Source organism: Rhinopithecus bieti, unplaced genomic scaffold (assembly GCF_001698545.2).
Source record: "Rhinopithecus bieti isolate Rb0 unplaced genomic scaffold, ASM169854v2 scaffold_13742, whole genome shotgun sequence".
NCBI lineage: Eukaryota > Metazoa > Chordata > Mammalia > Primates > Cercopithecidae > Rhinopithecus > Rhinopithecus bieti.
In genome coordinates, this window is record NW_016807807.1 from 892,070 (window position 1) to 907,480 (window position 15,411).

General features: G+C 40.1%; 1 protein-coding gene across 3 annotated transcripts in view; it reads left to right on the plus strand.

The window, feature by feature from the left end:
• The first annotated feature begins 247 nt into the window (after positions 1-247).
• Positions 248-15,411, plus strand: part of CCDC138 (coiled-coil domain containing 138) — a 26,623-nt gene continuing 11,459 nt past the window's right edge. The window contains exons 1-6 of one of the 3 annotated variants that reach the window (XM_017883811.1): positions 248-667; positions 1,780-1,837; positions 2,293-2,407; positions 5,431-5,558; positions 7,987-8,168; positions 10,885-11,043. In XM_017883811.1, the coding sequence (XP_017739300.1) occupies positions 575-667; positions 1,780-1,837; positions 2,293-2,407; positions 5,431-5,558; positions 7,987-8,168; positions 10,885-11,043 (735 nt within the window). In that variant the 5' untranslated portion in view covers positions 248-574. The remainder of the gene's footprint in view (positions 668-1,779; positions 1,838-2,292; positions 2,408-5,430; positions 5,559-7,986; positions 8,169-10,884; positions 11,044-15,411) is intronic. The other 2 variants (XM_017883812.1, XM_017883813.1) reach the window with 2 other exon arrangements.

Here is a 15,411-nt window from a genome sequence, read left to right on the forward strand (position 1 = left end):
TAGGTAATGTGCAATTTCTATGCTCAGCTTTCCTTTTTTTTTTTTTTAAGAGATGAGAGTCTTGCTATGTTACCCAGAGTAGATGTTAACTCCCAGGCTCCCTAAGCAGCCAGGATTACACGCGCGCCACCACTCCTGGCTCAGGTATAGTCTTGGTTTTTCTTTTATATGGCAGTTAGCAAAGGCCACTTCTGATGGAACAACAGGTCTATGGTGAGCGCAAACGCACACCAAACTTACAGGTTAAATGGAGCTGAAGCGGAGCGCTGCAGGCAGGTGTGGGGCCTCGGTGCCCCTCCATCCGTGGTACCCAGGCGGCCGGGGCGGCACTAACGCGGGGAGATGCAATACTAAAGTTATGAGGTCTGCAGCGATAGCACGAGAGACCTGGACGACGCGCGGTCAAGCCTAGCTGCTTTCTCCGGGTCCTCCAGTTCTGCCCCGCCCCTTCCCTGCGGCGGCCCTGCGTGCCTCTGGGGGCGGGGCCTGGCACGTCGTGACGCACCGCGGCCGCTTTGCGGCGAGGGTTTGATGAACGCGGTTCCCGGGGAGACCGCTGCGGTTGCGGTGTGCTATGGAGCCGAGGGTCGTCAAGCCGCCGGGGCAGGATTTAGTGGTGGAGCGTCTCAAAAGCCGCTACGGACTCGGGGGCAGCTGCCCGGACGAGGTGAAGCCGCCGCTCCGAGGTCCGCGGGTGGGCTCCTGCTGCTGCGGAGCGGCTCACCAGTTCCCCGCGCAGGCGGCCTGCGGGCGCGCAGCGGCTCTGGTCCCGGCCCCGGCACTCCCGCAGTGGCTGCGGCTCGGGCCTCGTGGAAGCGGGCGGGAGGGGCGGGCTTTGCGGTGCAGGGGCGCAGGGTCGCCACTTCACTTGTGCCTCTGTGTTCATGGTATACGGGGCATGGTGTGATGTTAGAGAAAGTATTATTCAGCTTTTTTGTTTTTGCAGTGATGTGAGTGGAGTTGAGAAAACAGTTGAATTGCTTTTTAAAAGCGGCTTATTTCGAAATAATTTCAGACTTACTCAAAAGTTGCTGCCGTAGTACCAATAATTCCCTTGTACCCTCACTTGCATTCACAAATTAATATTTTGCCACGTTTGCTTTACCATTCGTTCTCTCCCCTTCCCTCCCTACACGCGTTTTTTCCCTTTGAACTATTTGAGGGTAATTTGCAGGCATCATGCCCCTTTACCTCTAGATAGAAATAACTTGTGTGCTTTTCCTAAGCACAAGGACGTTCTCTTTTAATAACCACAGTAATATTTTCAGGAAATTTAGAATTGATATATTTGGTAATCTTGAGTTCATATGAAGTTTCAACAATTATCTCGATAATGCCTTTTATAGGAAAAATTTTTTCCTAGTGCAGATTCAATCCAAGAACGAGCATTGATTGCATTTGATTGTCCTTTTTGTTGCCTTTAATCTGGAACAGGTTCGCAGCCTTTGTTTTCTACAAGATTGGTTTTTTGAAAAGTGTAAGAATTATGTATTGGAATGTTTCTCCATTTGGGTTTATCTTATGGATGCCTCTTCGTTAGATTGGTTATGCATTTTTGGCAGGAGCATGAGATGAGTGATGTGTGGTCTGCTGTGGGGAGGCACATGATGTTGGTTTGTCACATTATTGATGATACTAACTTTGATCACTTGGTTAAGATGGTGTCTACAGGATTTCTCCACTCTAACCTTTGTAATTAATACATAATTTGTGGGGAGATATTTTGAGACAGTAAATTGAGTCTTAGTATACAAATTAAATATCTTTTCTCTTTTTTAGTATGATTTTTCAAATTTTAATCAGTCTAAATATAAGAGAAGAACTCTAACCTCCCCAGGTAAGCCATTATTTTGTGTATATTTGGGGGTTTCAAAAGTTTAATTTGAGGCCGGGCGCGGTGGCTCACGTCTATAATCCCAACACTTTGGGAGGCCAAGACAGGCGAATCGCCTGAGGTCAGGAGTTCGAGACCAGCCAGGCCAACACGGTGAAATCCCGTCTCTACTAAAAATACAAAAAATTAGCCGAGCTTGGTGGCGGGCGCCTGTAATCCCAGCTGCTGAGAAGGCTGAGGCAGGAGAATCGGTTGAACCTGGGAGGTGGAGATTGCAGTGAGCCGAGATGGTGCCGCTGCACTCCAGCCTGGGCAACAAGAGTGAAACTCAGTCTCAAAAAAGAAAAAAATAATTTGAGAGAGAAGATTTTAAAACTAATATTATTTAGACTTGTGGCCAGTGCCAGATAGTTTGTGATTCATTGTTCTGGTAATCTTTCGTGGTTTGTCGTTGACAGATGATTTGGATATCTACTCTGGAGATAAAGTTGGTTCATCATTAAAATATTCTGATGAAAGCAAGCATTGTAGAACACCATTGTGCAGCTTATTCAAGCGCGTAAATGTGAATTGGTAAAGTACCCTGAAACTTGACTTGCTACCCCCTCAGTAGCTCAAGAAACTGAGAAAGCGAAAAGGGCAGGTTATATTTTTGCTCTTTCCTGAGAACAGGTATAAGGCAGTCTGGAGCCTGCTAAATAGTTGAAGCAAATCACTTATTAATTTTTACTGAGGATCTCTGTAATAAAAGCATAGACCTAGCATTATATTTAGTGTAGCGTAATGGAAAATTATTTATATAATGTAAAAGATGAAAAAATATTTTTATGGTTATTCATCTGGGACCCAAATGCAGACTCTGCTCCCTTTCTTTAAATAAAAATGTTTAGAAAAGGAACTATGGGCTGGGTGCGGTGGCTCATACCTCTAATCCCAGCACTTTGGGAGGCTGAGGCGGGTGGTTCACCTGAGGTCAGGAGTTCGAGACCACCCTGGCCAACATGGTGAAACCCCGTTTCTACTAAAAATAGAAAAATTAGCCGGGTGTGGTGGTGTGCGTCTGGAATCTCAGCTACTTGAGAGGCTGAGGCAGGAGAATCACTTGAACCCAGGAGATGGAAGTTGCAGTGAGCTGAGATTGCGCCATTGCACTCCAGCCTGGGTGACAAGAGCAAAACTCTGTCCTGAAGAAAGAAAGAAAAAAAGGAACTACAAAAAAAACTGCCATACAAGTTTTGTTAGGCAGCAGCATTTTACTATCTCTGATGTGTCTGGTAGTGTGGTACACATTGTATCTAGGTGGTTGAGAGAGAGATTGAAGAAGGCAGTCTGGGGAGATGGGAACTACAGTGCTGGATTAAAAGAAGTTGCCATTCTGTAAGGAAGATACTATTTACTATGGGGAAAAAGTACATAAAACAGTGGAAGCTAAGGTAAAATAAAGATCTAAGTTGGATATTATTTAATGCCAAAAATATGTGGCAGAAAGAAATGCTATGGGTATCAAGAAGGAGTAAGCATTTTGAAATAAAGATGTATACTCATATAAAATGAAATGTTGAGATAATTGTGGAGAGAAAAAATAATTATGCCTAAAGTATCTATATGTTTCTTTCTTTCTTTTTTTTTTTTTTGAGCCGGAGTCTGGCTCTGTCGTCCAGGCTGGAGTGCAGTGGCCGGATCTCAGCTCACTGCAAGCTCCGCCTCCCAGGTTTACGCCATTCTCCTGCCTCAGCCTCCCGAGTAGCTGGGACTACAGGCGTCCGCCACCTCGCCCGGCTAGTTTTTTGTATTTTTTAGTGGAGACGGGGTTTCACCGGGTTAGCCAGGATGGTCTCGATCTCCTGACCTCGTGATCCGCCCGTCTCGGCCTCCCAAAGTGCTGGGATTACAGGCTTGAGCCACCGCGCCCGGCCAAGTATCTATATGTTTCTAACATAATTAGTATTTGGGAGCTTGACTTTTTTAATACAGTTTTCCCTTTCTCTTCTTAAATAAGTTAAATCTGTGTAATACACTGAACAGTTCTGGGTAAATAATAAGTACTCAAATGTTAGCTATTATCATTATTGTTATTACTGTTTCATTTTGCACTCAGAAAATCTAGTTGATCTAGATTTAGGATTTAGACATGAGCTATGTTGAATGTAGGGTAAGGAAAGTGAAAATGGCTTTTAAGGTAATAAATTCTTGGAAATTATTTTCTTTTTAACTGAGTTTTATCATTTTTAAAATAATGACCTGGGTATAATTCTGAACTATAATCTGAAGGTTTTGGACTATGAAGATTTTCATAACATTAGACCCCTAGTCGTGATCTAGTCTGAAACTGTGCTGTCCAGCACAGTAGCAACAGGCCACATGTATCTATTGAGTACTTGAAATGGGGCTGGTCTGAATTGACATACCCTGTAACTGTCATATACACACTGGCTCTCTAAGACTTAGCATAGATAACAAAAATTAGCAGGGCTTGGTGGTGGGTGCCTGTAGTCCCAGCTACTCGGGAGGCTGAGACAGGAGAATTGCTTGGACCTGGGAGGTGGAATTTGCAGTGAGCCAAGATCGTGCCACTGCACTACAACCTGGGTGACAGAGCAAGACTCCCTCTCAAAAAATAAATAAGCATGGATAAAATAATGTAAAATATCTTAATTTTGTGTGTGTGTATGTGGATTTGCAGGGGGCGGGGTCATGCTCTGTTGCCCAGGCTGTGAGTGCAGTGGCATAATTGTAACTCACTGTAGCCTCCAACTCCTGTGCTCAAACGATCCTCTCATCTCAGCCTCCTGAGTAGCCGGAATTACATATGTGTACCACTACTCCCGGCTAATTTATTTAATTTAATTTATTTTTTTTCTGTAGAGACAGAATCTCACTGTGTTGTCCAGGCTGATCTTGAACTCCTGGGCTCAAGAGATACTCCCACTTCAGCCTCCCAAAGTGCTGAGATCACAGGCATGAGCCACCATGCCTGTTATATCTTAATAATTTTTAACATTGATAACATGTTGAAATGATAAACTTTTAGGTATACTATATTAAATAGTATTTTTAAAATTTGTTTTTTAATGTGCTACTAGAAAATTTTAAATTACCTATATGACTTGTGTTATATTGCTTTTGAACAATACTATTCTAGAAATTTCAACTCAGATTGTCTTTTTGGAGAGAACACCTGGGATTCTAGTTCTGCTCCACTTTCTGCTTGTTATGTCACCCATCAGTTATTTGACTTGTTTAGGTTTAGTTTTCTTATGTTAAACATTCATTATTTTAGCTAAAGCTACCTTATAAATAACAACAGATTATTGGGAGTCAAAATAAAGTGTTCCTCAGCTGTAGAGTATACCACAGGTAGGTATATGTCATTTTAAATTGTCTATTTAATGTGTAGAAAAATATCTTGTAGTGGGTTATCAATGATCTGTGACTGTTACTTTTACATTTTCCTTTTACATGTTTACATTTTGCAGTTTAAAAAATGCTTTTGCATTTTTTCTCAGTTATGCTGCTAATATTTGAAAAGCAGTTTTATCTTTTTAAAATGCTGTAGGAAACTTCTAGATTGCTGTGATACAATTATTTTTTTAAAGCCTAGATGATGAACTGGATTCCTTCCATGATTTGAAGAAACAGGAAACAGAAGAAGAGTTAATTGAAAATGATTATAGAGTTAGTACCTCCAAAATAACCAAGCAGTCTTTTAAAGAAATAGAAAAAGGTAAAATAAATATTGTAGAACAATCAAGTAGTAACTTTGTCAAATAGAGTACATGAAGCTTTCCTCCTGGTAATAACACTGGCCCCCAAGAGTGCATATTTCTGTGTTCTGAACTTCTATAAGCCAGGAGATTGTTACTGTGCTTATTATTAAATTAAAGGAGCAGAGGAAATTAAACTTCATTATTTTTCAGTAATATTCCTGTACCCTCAAAATTTATCCAAATAAATTAATAACTGAGTAAATGACTGTGATAGTATTTGACTACAATATTTTGAGAAAATACTCCAGATTATTTAAAGTATGACTTTCTGGGCACTGACCTACCAGCAGTTTTCTGTGTATCTGGCTGCATTTCATAGTTGTGGCAGGATTTCAAGGAATGGACAACCGCAAATGGCACCCTTCACCCTCTGGGCTACACGACTTCGAGTTGCCCTGTTGATATTACCGATAATACCGGTGCCAGTATTATGGTCTACACACAACAACATTCATTTTCCTCTTTTCCTTCTCCTTCGTTTTCCTTTGTCTCATTATTCTCAGCATTTGAGGAAGATGAAAAATAATTCTGTCTGGACTTGTGTTTCCTGCTATATGGTCGGTTTTCCCAGTGGAAAACATGGGATAAGGTATAAAGAAAATGTTGCTTGTATTCCATTAAAAGTAATGGTAAAAAACCGCAATGACTTTTGCACCAACTTCATACTTGAAAGTAGACAAAATTAAGAAATGTTCAGGCCAGGGATTGGTGAGTCGGGAACCTAAACAGGCAAGTAGAGCTCTGTGAATGTGCCTTTCACTTTTAGGGCATTTGCTGAACTGACTGAAGTGAAGCTTTTCATTTAAAAAAATTCATACTATGTTTTATTTTTGCTTCTCCATTGTCTGTTTATACTGAAGTATAATGGAAGAAACCCACCCTCCCCTTTTAAAGCTGGGGCTTCCATGAGTCTAGTGCAGGTTAAAACCACTGAGCATCTGCCAGACGTGGTGGCTCACGCCTATAAACCCAGCACTTTGGGAGGCCGAGGTGGGCGGATCATGAGGTCAGGAAATTGAGACTATCCTGGCTAACATGGTGAAACCCCGTCTCTATTAAAAATACAAAAAATTAGCCAGACGTGGTGGCATGCACCTGTAGTCCCAGCTACTTGGGAGGCTGAGGCAGGAGAATCACTTGAACCCAGGAGACAGAGGTTGCAGTGAGCTGAGATTGTGCCACTGCACTCTAGTTTGGGCGACATAGTGGGACGCTCTCAAAAAAAAAAAAGGCCAGGTTTGGTGGCCTGTAATCCCAGCACTTTGGGAGGCCGAGGCAGATGGATCACGAGGTCAGGAGATCGAGACTATCCTGACTAACACGGTGAAACCCCGTCTCTACTAAACAAAATACAAAAAAATTAGCTGGGCATGGTGGCGGGCGCCTGTAGTCCCAGCTGCTTGGGAGACTGTGGCAGGAGAATGGCATGAACCCGGGAGGCAGAGCTTGCAGTGAGCCAAGATAGCGCCACTGCACTCCAGCCTGGGCGACAGAGTGAGACTCCGTCTCAAAAAACAAAAAAAGACAAAAAAGCAACCACTGAGCGAGGGCATTTTATACTCTTAATTGTTAGCAGAAAATAAATTCTAACAGTACAGTGTTGGCAAGAATATCAAGCAAGAGGAACTCACTTATCTGCTGCTGTTGGGAGAGTAAATTAATACAACCACTTTGGAAAACAATTTGGCATCACTAATAAAGTTGAAACTGCACATATATCCTGTGATCTAGCAATTTTGCTACTACTTACATACCCTCAGGAAACTCTTAAACTTGTGCACCAGAAGCCATGTACAAGACTGTGTAGCATCTGTATAGCCAAAGCAGCTCAAATTTCCACCTGTAGGAGGATACTGTATACAGTGTTTGCAAAATAGGGTATACAGTGAAGATTTGTGAACCTGTTTAAAGGAAGAGGTTATAGAAATTATGTTAATATAATTACATATAAAATATAAAAGGCAAAACAAGGACTTTTAAAATGTAAGTAGTGGAGATTAAACAAAGTAAAGGAGCATTTAACATTCATTTGTGTTAGTGGTAAATTTGATTTAGGGGAGAGAGGAACATGATTAGGGGTTTCTGAGGTTACTTTCCATTTCTTGGCAGTTAGTGTCTTTTTATGTCCTTTAAAGTATTTTATTTTGAAATCATTTCAGACTTACAGAAAAGTTGCAAAAATAATGCAGTCAATTCCTGTATACCCTTCACCCAAATTTTCTGATATTACCACTTTACCATATTTACTATATTATTATTTGTCTCTCTTGAAACTTTTTAATGTTATAATTTGTATTTAAAGCATCTCTTCCTAAAGGTTACTCTGAAAATATTTGAAACAATAAGTTAATAAAGTTTATAATGCAAATGTTATTTTCTTTGCAGTTGCCCTGCCAACTAATACGACCTCATCGAGACCTCGGACTGAGTGTTGTAGTGATGCAGGTGACTCTCCTTTGAAACTTGTCAGCTATCCAAAATCTAAAACATCAGACAAGCGGAGTTTACTTCCACGTCAGATCAGTCAGATATATGACGAATTATTTCAGATACATCTGAAACTGCAGGTAAGAACTAAATACTGAATCGAGAATTCAGAAATATTTATGTTCTAAGAACCAAGCACTTACAAAATTTGTATATATTTCATTTTAATTACTTTAGATAAGTTTGTCAAGACAAGGACAGCAGGGGACAAACTCAAATTATAGGGACTAAGGAAGGGACAAATACAGTGGCTGAGATAAAATAGAGACAGTGGCGTTTTTATTTGTAGGTGTGTGTTTCAGACTGTCTTGTATTTTATTTGATTCCCATCCCACCCTTACTTCAGCAATAAAATCTGCAAAAAAAAAAAAAGTATGCTTTTTAAGTAGATGCTCTAGCTTTATTGTTTTAAGTACTTACATATGAAGAGTCCTCTTGTCAACTCTCATCAAAATTGAACTCTTAACATTCGCTTATATCTGCCTTTGGGGTTTTTTTGTTTCTAAAGTGTATTTTTTTTTTTTTTTTTTTTTTTGCAATGGTGTCTTGTTCTGTCATCCAGGCTGGAGTGCAGTGGTACGATCTTGGCTCACTGCAACTTCCGCCTCCTGGGTTCCAGTGATTCTCCTGCCTCAGTCTCCTGAGTAGCTGGGATTACAGGTGCATGCCACCCCGTCCAGCCAATTTTTTGTATTTTTAGTAGAGTTGGGGTTTTACCATGTTGGCTAGGCTGGTCTTGAACTCCTGATGTCAGGTGATCTGCCCCCGCTTGGCCTCCCAGAGTGCTGGGATTACAGGCGTGAGCCACTGTGCTCAGCCTAAAGGGTATAATTTATATATTAAGCATCCATGAGAAGTAGAGAAGGAAGCAAAAGTGTATGTAATACACAGTATCTGTTTGAAATCCTTCCCATTGGAAACACATGAAATAGTTAAGCATTTCTTTAAAACCAGTATCTTGTTTTGTCAAAATAATTCAGATGGTAATTACCATAGCATTTTAGAAAAAGATTATTTTAGCCTAAAATCACCAGGAAAAGTTTAGGGAGAGACTTAGTCTGGTCTTTGAGAAAGATAATAGTGGGAAGGTCATTCCAGGTATAAGGAATTGGAAATGAGAGGTGTTCTGAAAAGCAGTGATTGTCCAATTGTGCATTTATTAGCCTGTCTGAAGGAAAGAAAATAATGAAAACTCAGGCTGGGTATTTTACAAGTTTTTAGGGAAAGGAGTGTCAGAGTAAAAAGTCAGGTTTTAGGAAGATTCCTTTGATAACACTTTATAGGATAAAAAGAATAGGCAAGATTGCAAGGATATATCTGTCATTTGTAGCAAACATAAAGATGTTTAATAAGAAAAAAAGTACAGTGGATTAACTGGTTTAATCAGTCTATAGTTTAATCTGACTTTAAAGTTTACTTTGTAAGTACAGCCACTGTGGAAAACACTTTGGAGGTTCCTTAAACTGTAAATAGAACTACTGTGATCCAGCAATCCCATCGCTGGGTATGTCCCCCAAAAAAGAAAACAGTGTATCAAAGAGATACCTACACTCCCATGTTCATTGCAACTATGTTCATGATAACCAAAATATGAAGTCAATCTAAGTGTCCATTGGCAGATAAAGAAAATGTGGTATCTATACACAATGGAATATTATTCAGCCATAAAAAGAATGAACTCCTATCATTCACGGCAGCATAGATAGAATTGGAGGTCATTATATTAAGAGAAATAAGCCAGGCACAGAAGGACAGACATTGCATGTTCTCACTCGTGTGGGGTGGGAATTAAAGAAATGAATCTCATAGAAATAGAGCTGGAATGCTGGTTCCCAGAGGCTGGGAGGGGAAGGGTAGCAGGGGTGAAGAGAGGTTAGTTGATGGGTACAAAAATACAGTTAGATAGGAGTAAGTTTCAGTGTTTACTAGTACAATAGGGAAATTATAGTTAATGATAATTTATCGTGTATTTTAAAGTAGCTAGAGAAGAAGAATTGTAATGTTCTCAACATAAAGAAAGAATAAATGTTTGAGGTAATAGATATCCCCGTCACCTTGGTGGGGATGTTAAGTAGACTCTTCGGACTTGACTTTGTCTTCTGTTTTTTTCCCTGTGAAGTTAGAGACGAGGCTATTCACAGAGAGTGGTATATAGGACATGATGTATTCCAAATTAATAGAATGGAGAAGGCTCAAAATAGACACTTTGGAGAGTGAGGGAGAGAGAGCTGGCTGTGAACATATAAAAAGATTTTTGGACTGCATTAAGAATCTAGTACAGGATTGAGACCATGAATTTGCAATGGGGCCACTTTTCATGGTTGGTGTGTGATTTTTTTTTTTTTTCCTCCAGTGGTGCTGAACTGAGTAGCATGGGGCCGGGGAATATGGTCAGTGTGCTAATCCAGGCCTCGTTCTTTCAGTCCAAGGTGATAGACAACAAGGTGAGGGAGGGAAGGGTATAGGTAAAATAGTGGACTGTGATGTGGAAGTGGAGCATGGAATTTAAACTGGATCGGGAACTAAATCTGCATAGTGCTGATTCATTTTGGACCCCAGCTTCTCTTGGATCATCGCAGTGGACTCTTACTATAGTGTGTTATCATTTAAAATCAAGATATAATTTCTGTACAAGTTTACTTGCTATACTAGTCTAGCTACTATAATCCAGATTGTCCTTAGGTACCCCTGTATTCCTGAAAACCACTTGGTTAAACCACAGTGTTAGCCAATAGGAATAGAATTTGCAGAATTTGTAACTTTTCAAGAGCATTAAAATCTGCCATTTTGATACAGTGTGAAACTGCAGCACAACAGAAGTTTGCTGAAGAACTTCAAAAGCGAGAACGTTTTTTACTTGAAAGGGAACAACTGCTTTTCAGACATGAAAATGCCTTGAGTAAAATTAAAAGTGTCGAAGAAGAGGTTCTTACAAGATTTCAAATTATGAAAGAGGTAACTGTATAGCCTTTGATGTTAGAGTGGTATATTTCTTCTTTTCTTCTTAGATTCACTAGTTACTAACATTTTGCCACATTTGCTTATTTCTCCTTCCCTTCCTCCTCCTCTCCACACCTACACATACATACACACACACACACACACACACACACACACACACACACACACGCTTTTTTCTGATCCGTATGAAAGCAGTGTGTAAAAATTATGGTTCTGTCACTAAGTACCTCAGTGTGTATCTCCTAAGAATAAAGACATTCTTCAGACCATTAGCGTATCAGGAAATTAATGCTAACTAAATAACTTATTTATAGTCCATATTTACCTTTTCAGTTGGTCGTCAGTATGTCTTTTATTGTTTGTAGGGGTGGGTCATTTGTTTGATCAAGGAACTAGACAAGATTTGTGCGTTATATTTGGTTGTTATATCTTTTTTGGTTTCTATGAATCTAGAGCACTTAACCTCACCTTTTTTGTTTTTTGTGAGCTTTTTCTTTGTAGAATTCAGGCCAGAAGTCTTATATGTCACATTGTGGATTTTCCTGATTGCTTCCTAACGATAAAATATTTTTGACAAGGATATTATATAAGTGGGATAATATACTTTGCTTCATATCAAGACATACATTACTGTACATGTAACTTACTTGGAGTAAAATTCATTGTCTGTTGTACATTTCTGTGAGTTTTGAAGAATGCGTACAGTTTTGTAATCACAACCATCATCAAGATCAAGAATAGTTCAGCTCACCAGCAGTTCCCTTACGCTCTCTTGTAGCTATCCCTTTCCTCCAGCCTCAGCCCCTGGCAACCACTGACCTATTTTCTGTCCCAGTACCTCCGCCTTTTCCAGAATGTCATGTTAATAGCATCATTTTATGATTTTTCTTTATCTTTGGTTTTCAGTAGCAGTTTATTTACAGTGTTTCTTGACATAGTTTTCTTTTAGTTTATTCTGTTTGTGGTTAGCTGAGCTTCTTGAATTTGGAAATTTCTGTCTTTTGCCAAATTGGGGAATCTTCAGCCAATATTTCATGAAATATTTTTTCCACTTTCTTTCTTGTCTCCTCTTGGATCTCCAGTGACTCCTTGTGCTGTTTCCCCACAGATTTCTGAGGTTCCGTTCCTTTTTTCCCATTATTTTATTCAGTGTTCTTCAGATAATTTCTTGATCCATCTTAAAGTTCATTACTTCTTTTTTAATCACCATGTTGCTATTGAGCCCATCTAGTGAAATTTTTATTTTATTTTATTATTTATTATTTTTTATTTTTTTGAGACAGAGTCTTGCTCAGTCGCCCAGGCTGGAGTGCGGTGGCACCATCTTGGCTCACTGCAAGCTCCGCCTCCCAGGTTCTCGCCATTCTCCTGCCTCAGCCTCCCAAATAGCTGGGACTACAGGCGCCCACCACTACACCCGGCTAGTTTTTTTGTATTTTTAGTAGAGACGGGGTTTCACCGTGTTAGCCAGGATGGTCTCGATCTCCTGACCTCGTGATCCACCCGTCTCGGCCTCCCAAAGTGCTGGGATTACAGGCGTGAGCCACCGCACCTGGCCGAAATTTTTATTTTTGATATTTAAACATTCTAAAATTTCAAGTTGTTTAAAGCATTTATTTTTGTTTTTCTCATAAGCATTTCTGTGTTTATATTTACATTTATATATATTTCCTTTTACCTCATGAAACATAGTTTAAAAACTATGTATCACCTGTATCATCTTGAGATTGGGATCTGTTGATTATCTTTTTTCTTGAGGCTTAGTCACATTCTTTGGTTCTTGATATGTTCGGTGATTTTTAGGGTATATTCAAGACCTTCTGGTTAATGTATAGATTTTGGGTTCTATTGTTACCGTCTGGAGAATGTTGATTTCAAATCATTCAGCCGAATTAGATTTAGGCCTCCCTTTTTTTTTTTTTTTTTTTGAGATAGTCTCGCTCTGTTGTCCAGGCTGGAATACAGTGGTGCTATCTCAGCTGACTGCAACCTCCACCTCCTGGGTTCAAGCGATTCTCCTACCTCAGCCTCCTGAGTAGCTGGGAATACAGGCGCCCACCACCATGCCCGGCTAATTTTTTGTATTTTTAGTAGAGACGGGGTTTCACCATGTTGATCAGGCTGGTCTTGAACTCCTGACCTCAAGCAATCCACCTGCCTTGGCCTGCCAAACTGCTGGAGTCACAGGCGTGCCTGGCCAGGCCTCAGTCTTTTCTCACCTCCTCTGGGCAGTGGGTCTCATCTCAGTTCAGCTTTCAAAGCCTTTGCAATGTTGCTGTGGAGTTGTCTTGTGCCTGTGCCTCTTAAAGGTCGGTCTGAGACTTGGGTAACAGTTTAAAATCCTGATGCATTTCTCAAAGCTTTTGCTGTGCTGCTCTGGGTCTTTTTTGTGCAGGTAAAGAGGCACTGAAGTGTTAGCCAAGACTTAGGTAATGGTTTCAAACTGAGCTCCATTCTCCAAGTGTTTGCTCTACTGCTTTTGGTCTGTCCTGTGCCTGAGCGGCTCAACGGTGAGCCCAATTTGTACAGGTTCGTACATACCAGAGCAAGAGGATCCTCTTTGAGTCTCTCTTCTGTGGGATTCTCTCTACACTCTGGCTCATAGGGGCCCCTCTTCCTGATTTTCCTGCAGGAAGACTGGTTTTCTCTCATTCTTTAGTGGACATTTTTTAGAGCTTTAGTGGAAATTAAAAAAAAAAATTTTTTTTTTAATTGTTTTAGAGACAGATTCTCGCTGTGTTGCCCAGGCTGGAGTGCAGTGGCTATTCACAGACGTCATCATAGCTCACTGCACCCTCAAGTCATCTTCGTCTCTCAGCCTCCTGAGTGGCTGGGACTATAGATGTGTACCACTGTGCCCAGCTAGTGGAAGTTTTTGTTCTACTTCTCCGTGTCCGGGACCCACCCTGAGGCAAAATGTTGACAGAAAAAACAAACATGCAGGAAACTTTACCCTTGAGAGTTGCTTCTACAAGTTTTCTCTCCCATCACAATGTCCTCCCCTTTTTTCTTTTCACAGTTCTCAGTTAGTTGTTTTATGTTTTAATTAGGGCTTTCCGCTGTAATCAGTGGGGGAAGACTGTATTGAGCTTATCCTGCTGTGCCAGAAATGGAATGCATATGTTTTTAATATCTTTTAGATATGGAAAAGTTGGACAATGAAAATACTAGTTTTAAAAATAGCTATTTGTGACTATGTCCTAAGTTATTAAAGGAATTAATATAGTAAAATCATACAAAGATTAACTTCTTAGAATATTGGATTTTTTTCACAGGGCTAAAGAATGCTTAGATTCTCTGATCTCTCCATTTTAGTCTTGTTCTTGATTCTCTCTCTTTAGATTTGTGTATCTGTTTTATTAAGTATGAAGATAATTGCCTTATTTTCATCATATTTATATCATTACTTGGAAGAAGGGAATTAATTCAATTTTTTTTATTTCCTGTAGAGACTTGTTTTAAAACTTGGTGAGTAGGTTGAGAGTGAAAGGTGAAACTATTAAGTGTTCACATTTAAAATCTAAAACATGCTGTCCCATTTAAATGTAATTAGAGGGGAAGTTGATTTGAGTTATTTTAAAACTGATTAAAAGAGTCAAATAGTTGGGGCTCGGAAATTGTGTTATGTATTTAACATGTTTTGAGATGAAAAGCAGGCGTCAAACATTTTAGCTGCTTTATGAGGACAAGAAATTAGTTGGTTTTATAGAAGATTTCTTTTATTTCTCAAGGGTAATGTAAATTATACACTTTATAAAGCCATAAATAGCTTACTCATCTCTTGAAGAGTATCAGAAATTCTTTATTGTTTTATTATTCCATGATGTCAAACAAAATATTTCTGTGAGTTTGTGTGAGTGGATTTTTCTGAGCAGAAGCAGAAAATAGACTTACTGCTACTTTGTAAATGCTAATATGTTTTAATAAGTATGTTGTAAATGCCTTTGATGTTTTGTTGTTATCTTGGTAGATTGCATGGTTTTTATAAATTATTTGCCACACTGGTCACTTGTGCTTAAATATGCTGATTAAAGGTTTTGTGGGCCGGGCGCGGTGGCTCAAGCCTGTAATCCCAGCACTTTGGGAGGCCGAGATGGGCGGATCACGAGGTCAGGAGATCGAGACCATCCTGGCTAACACAGTGAAACCCCGTCTCTACTAAAAAAATAAAAAAAACTAGCCGGGCGTGGTGGCGGGCGCCTGTAGTCCCAGCTACTCGGGAGGCTGAGGCAGGAGAATGGCGTGAACCCAGGAGGCAGAGCTTGCAGTGAGCTGAGATCCGGACACTGAACTCCAGCCTGGGTAGAAGAAGGAGACTCTGTCTCAAAAAAAAAAAAAAAAAGTTTTGTGCTTGAAGGAGTT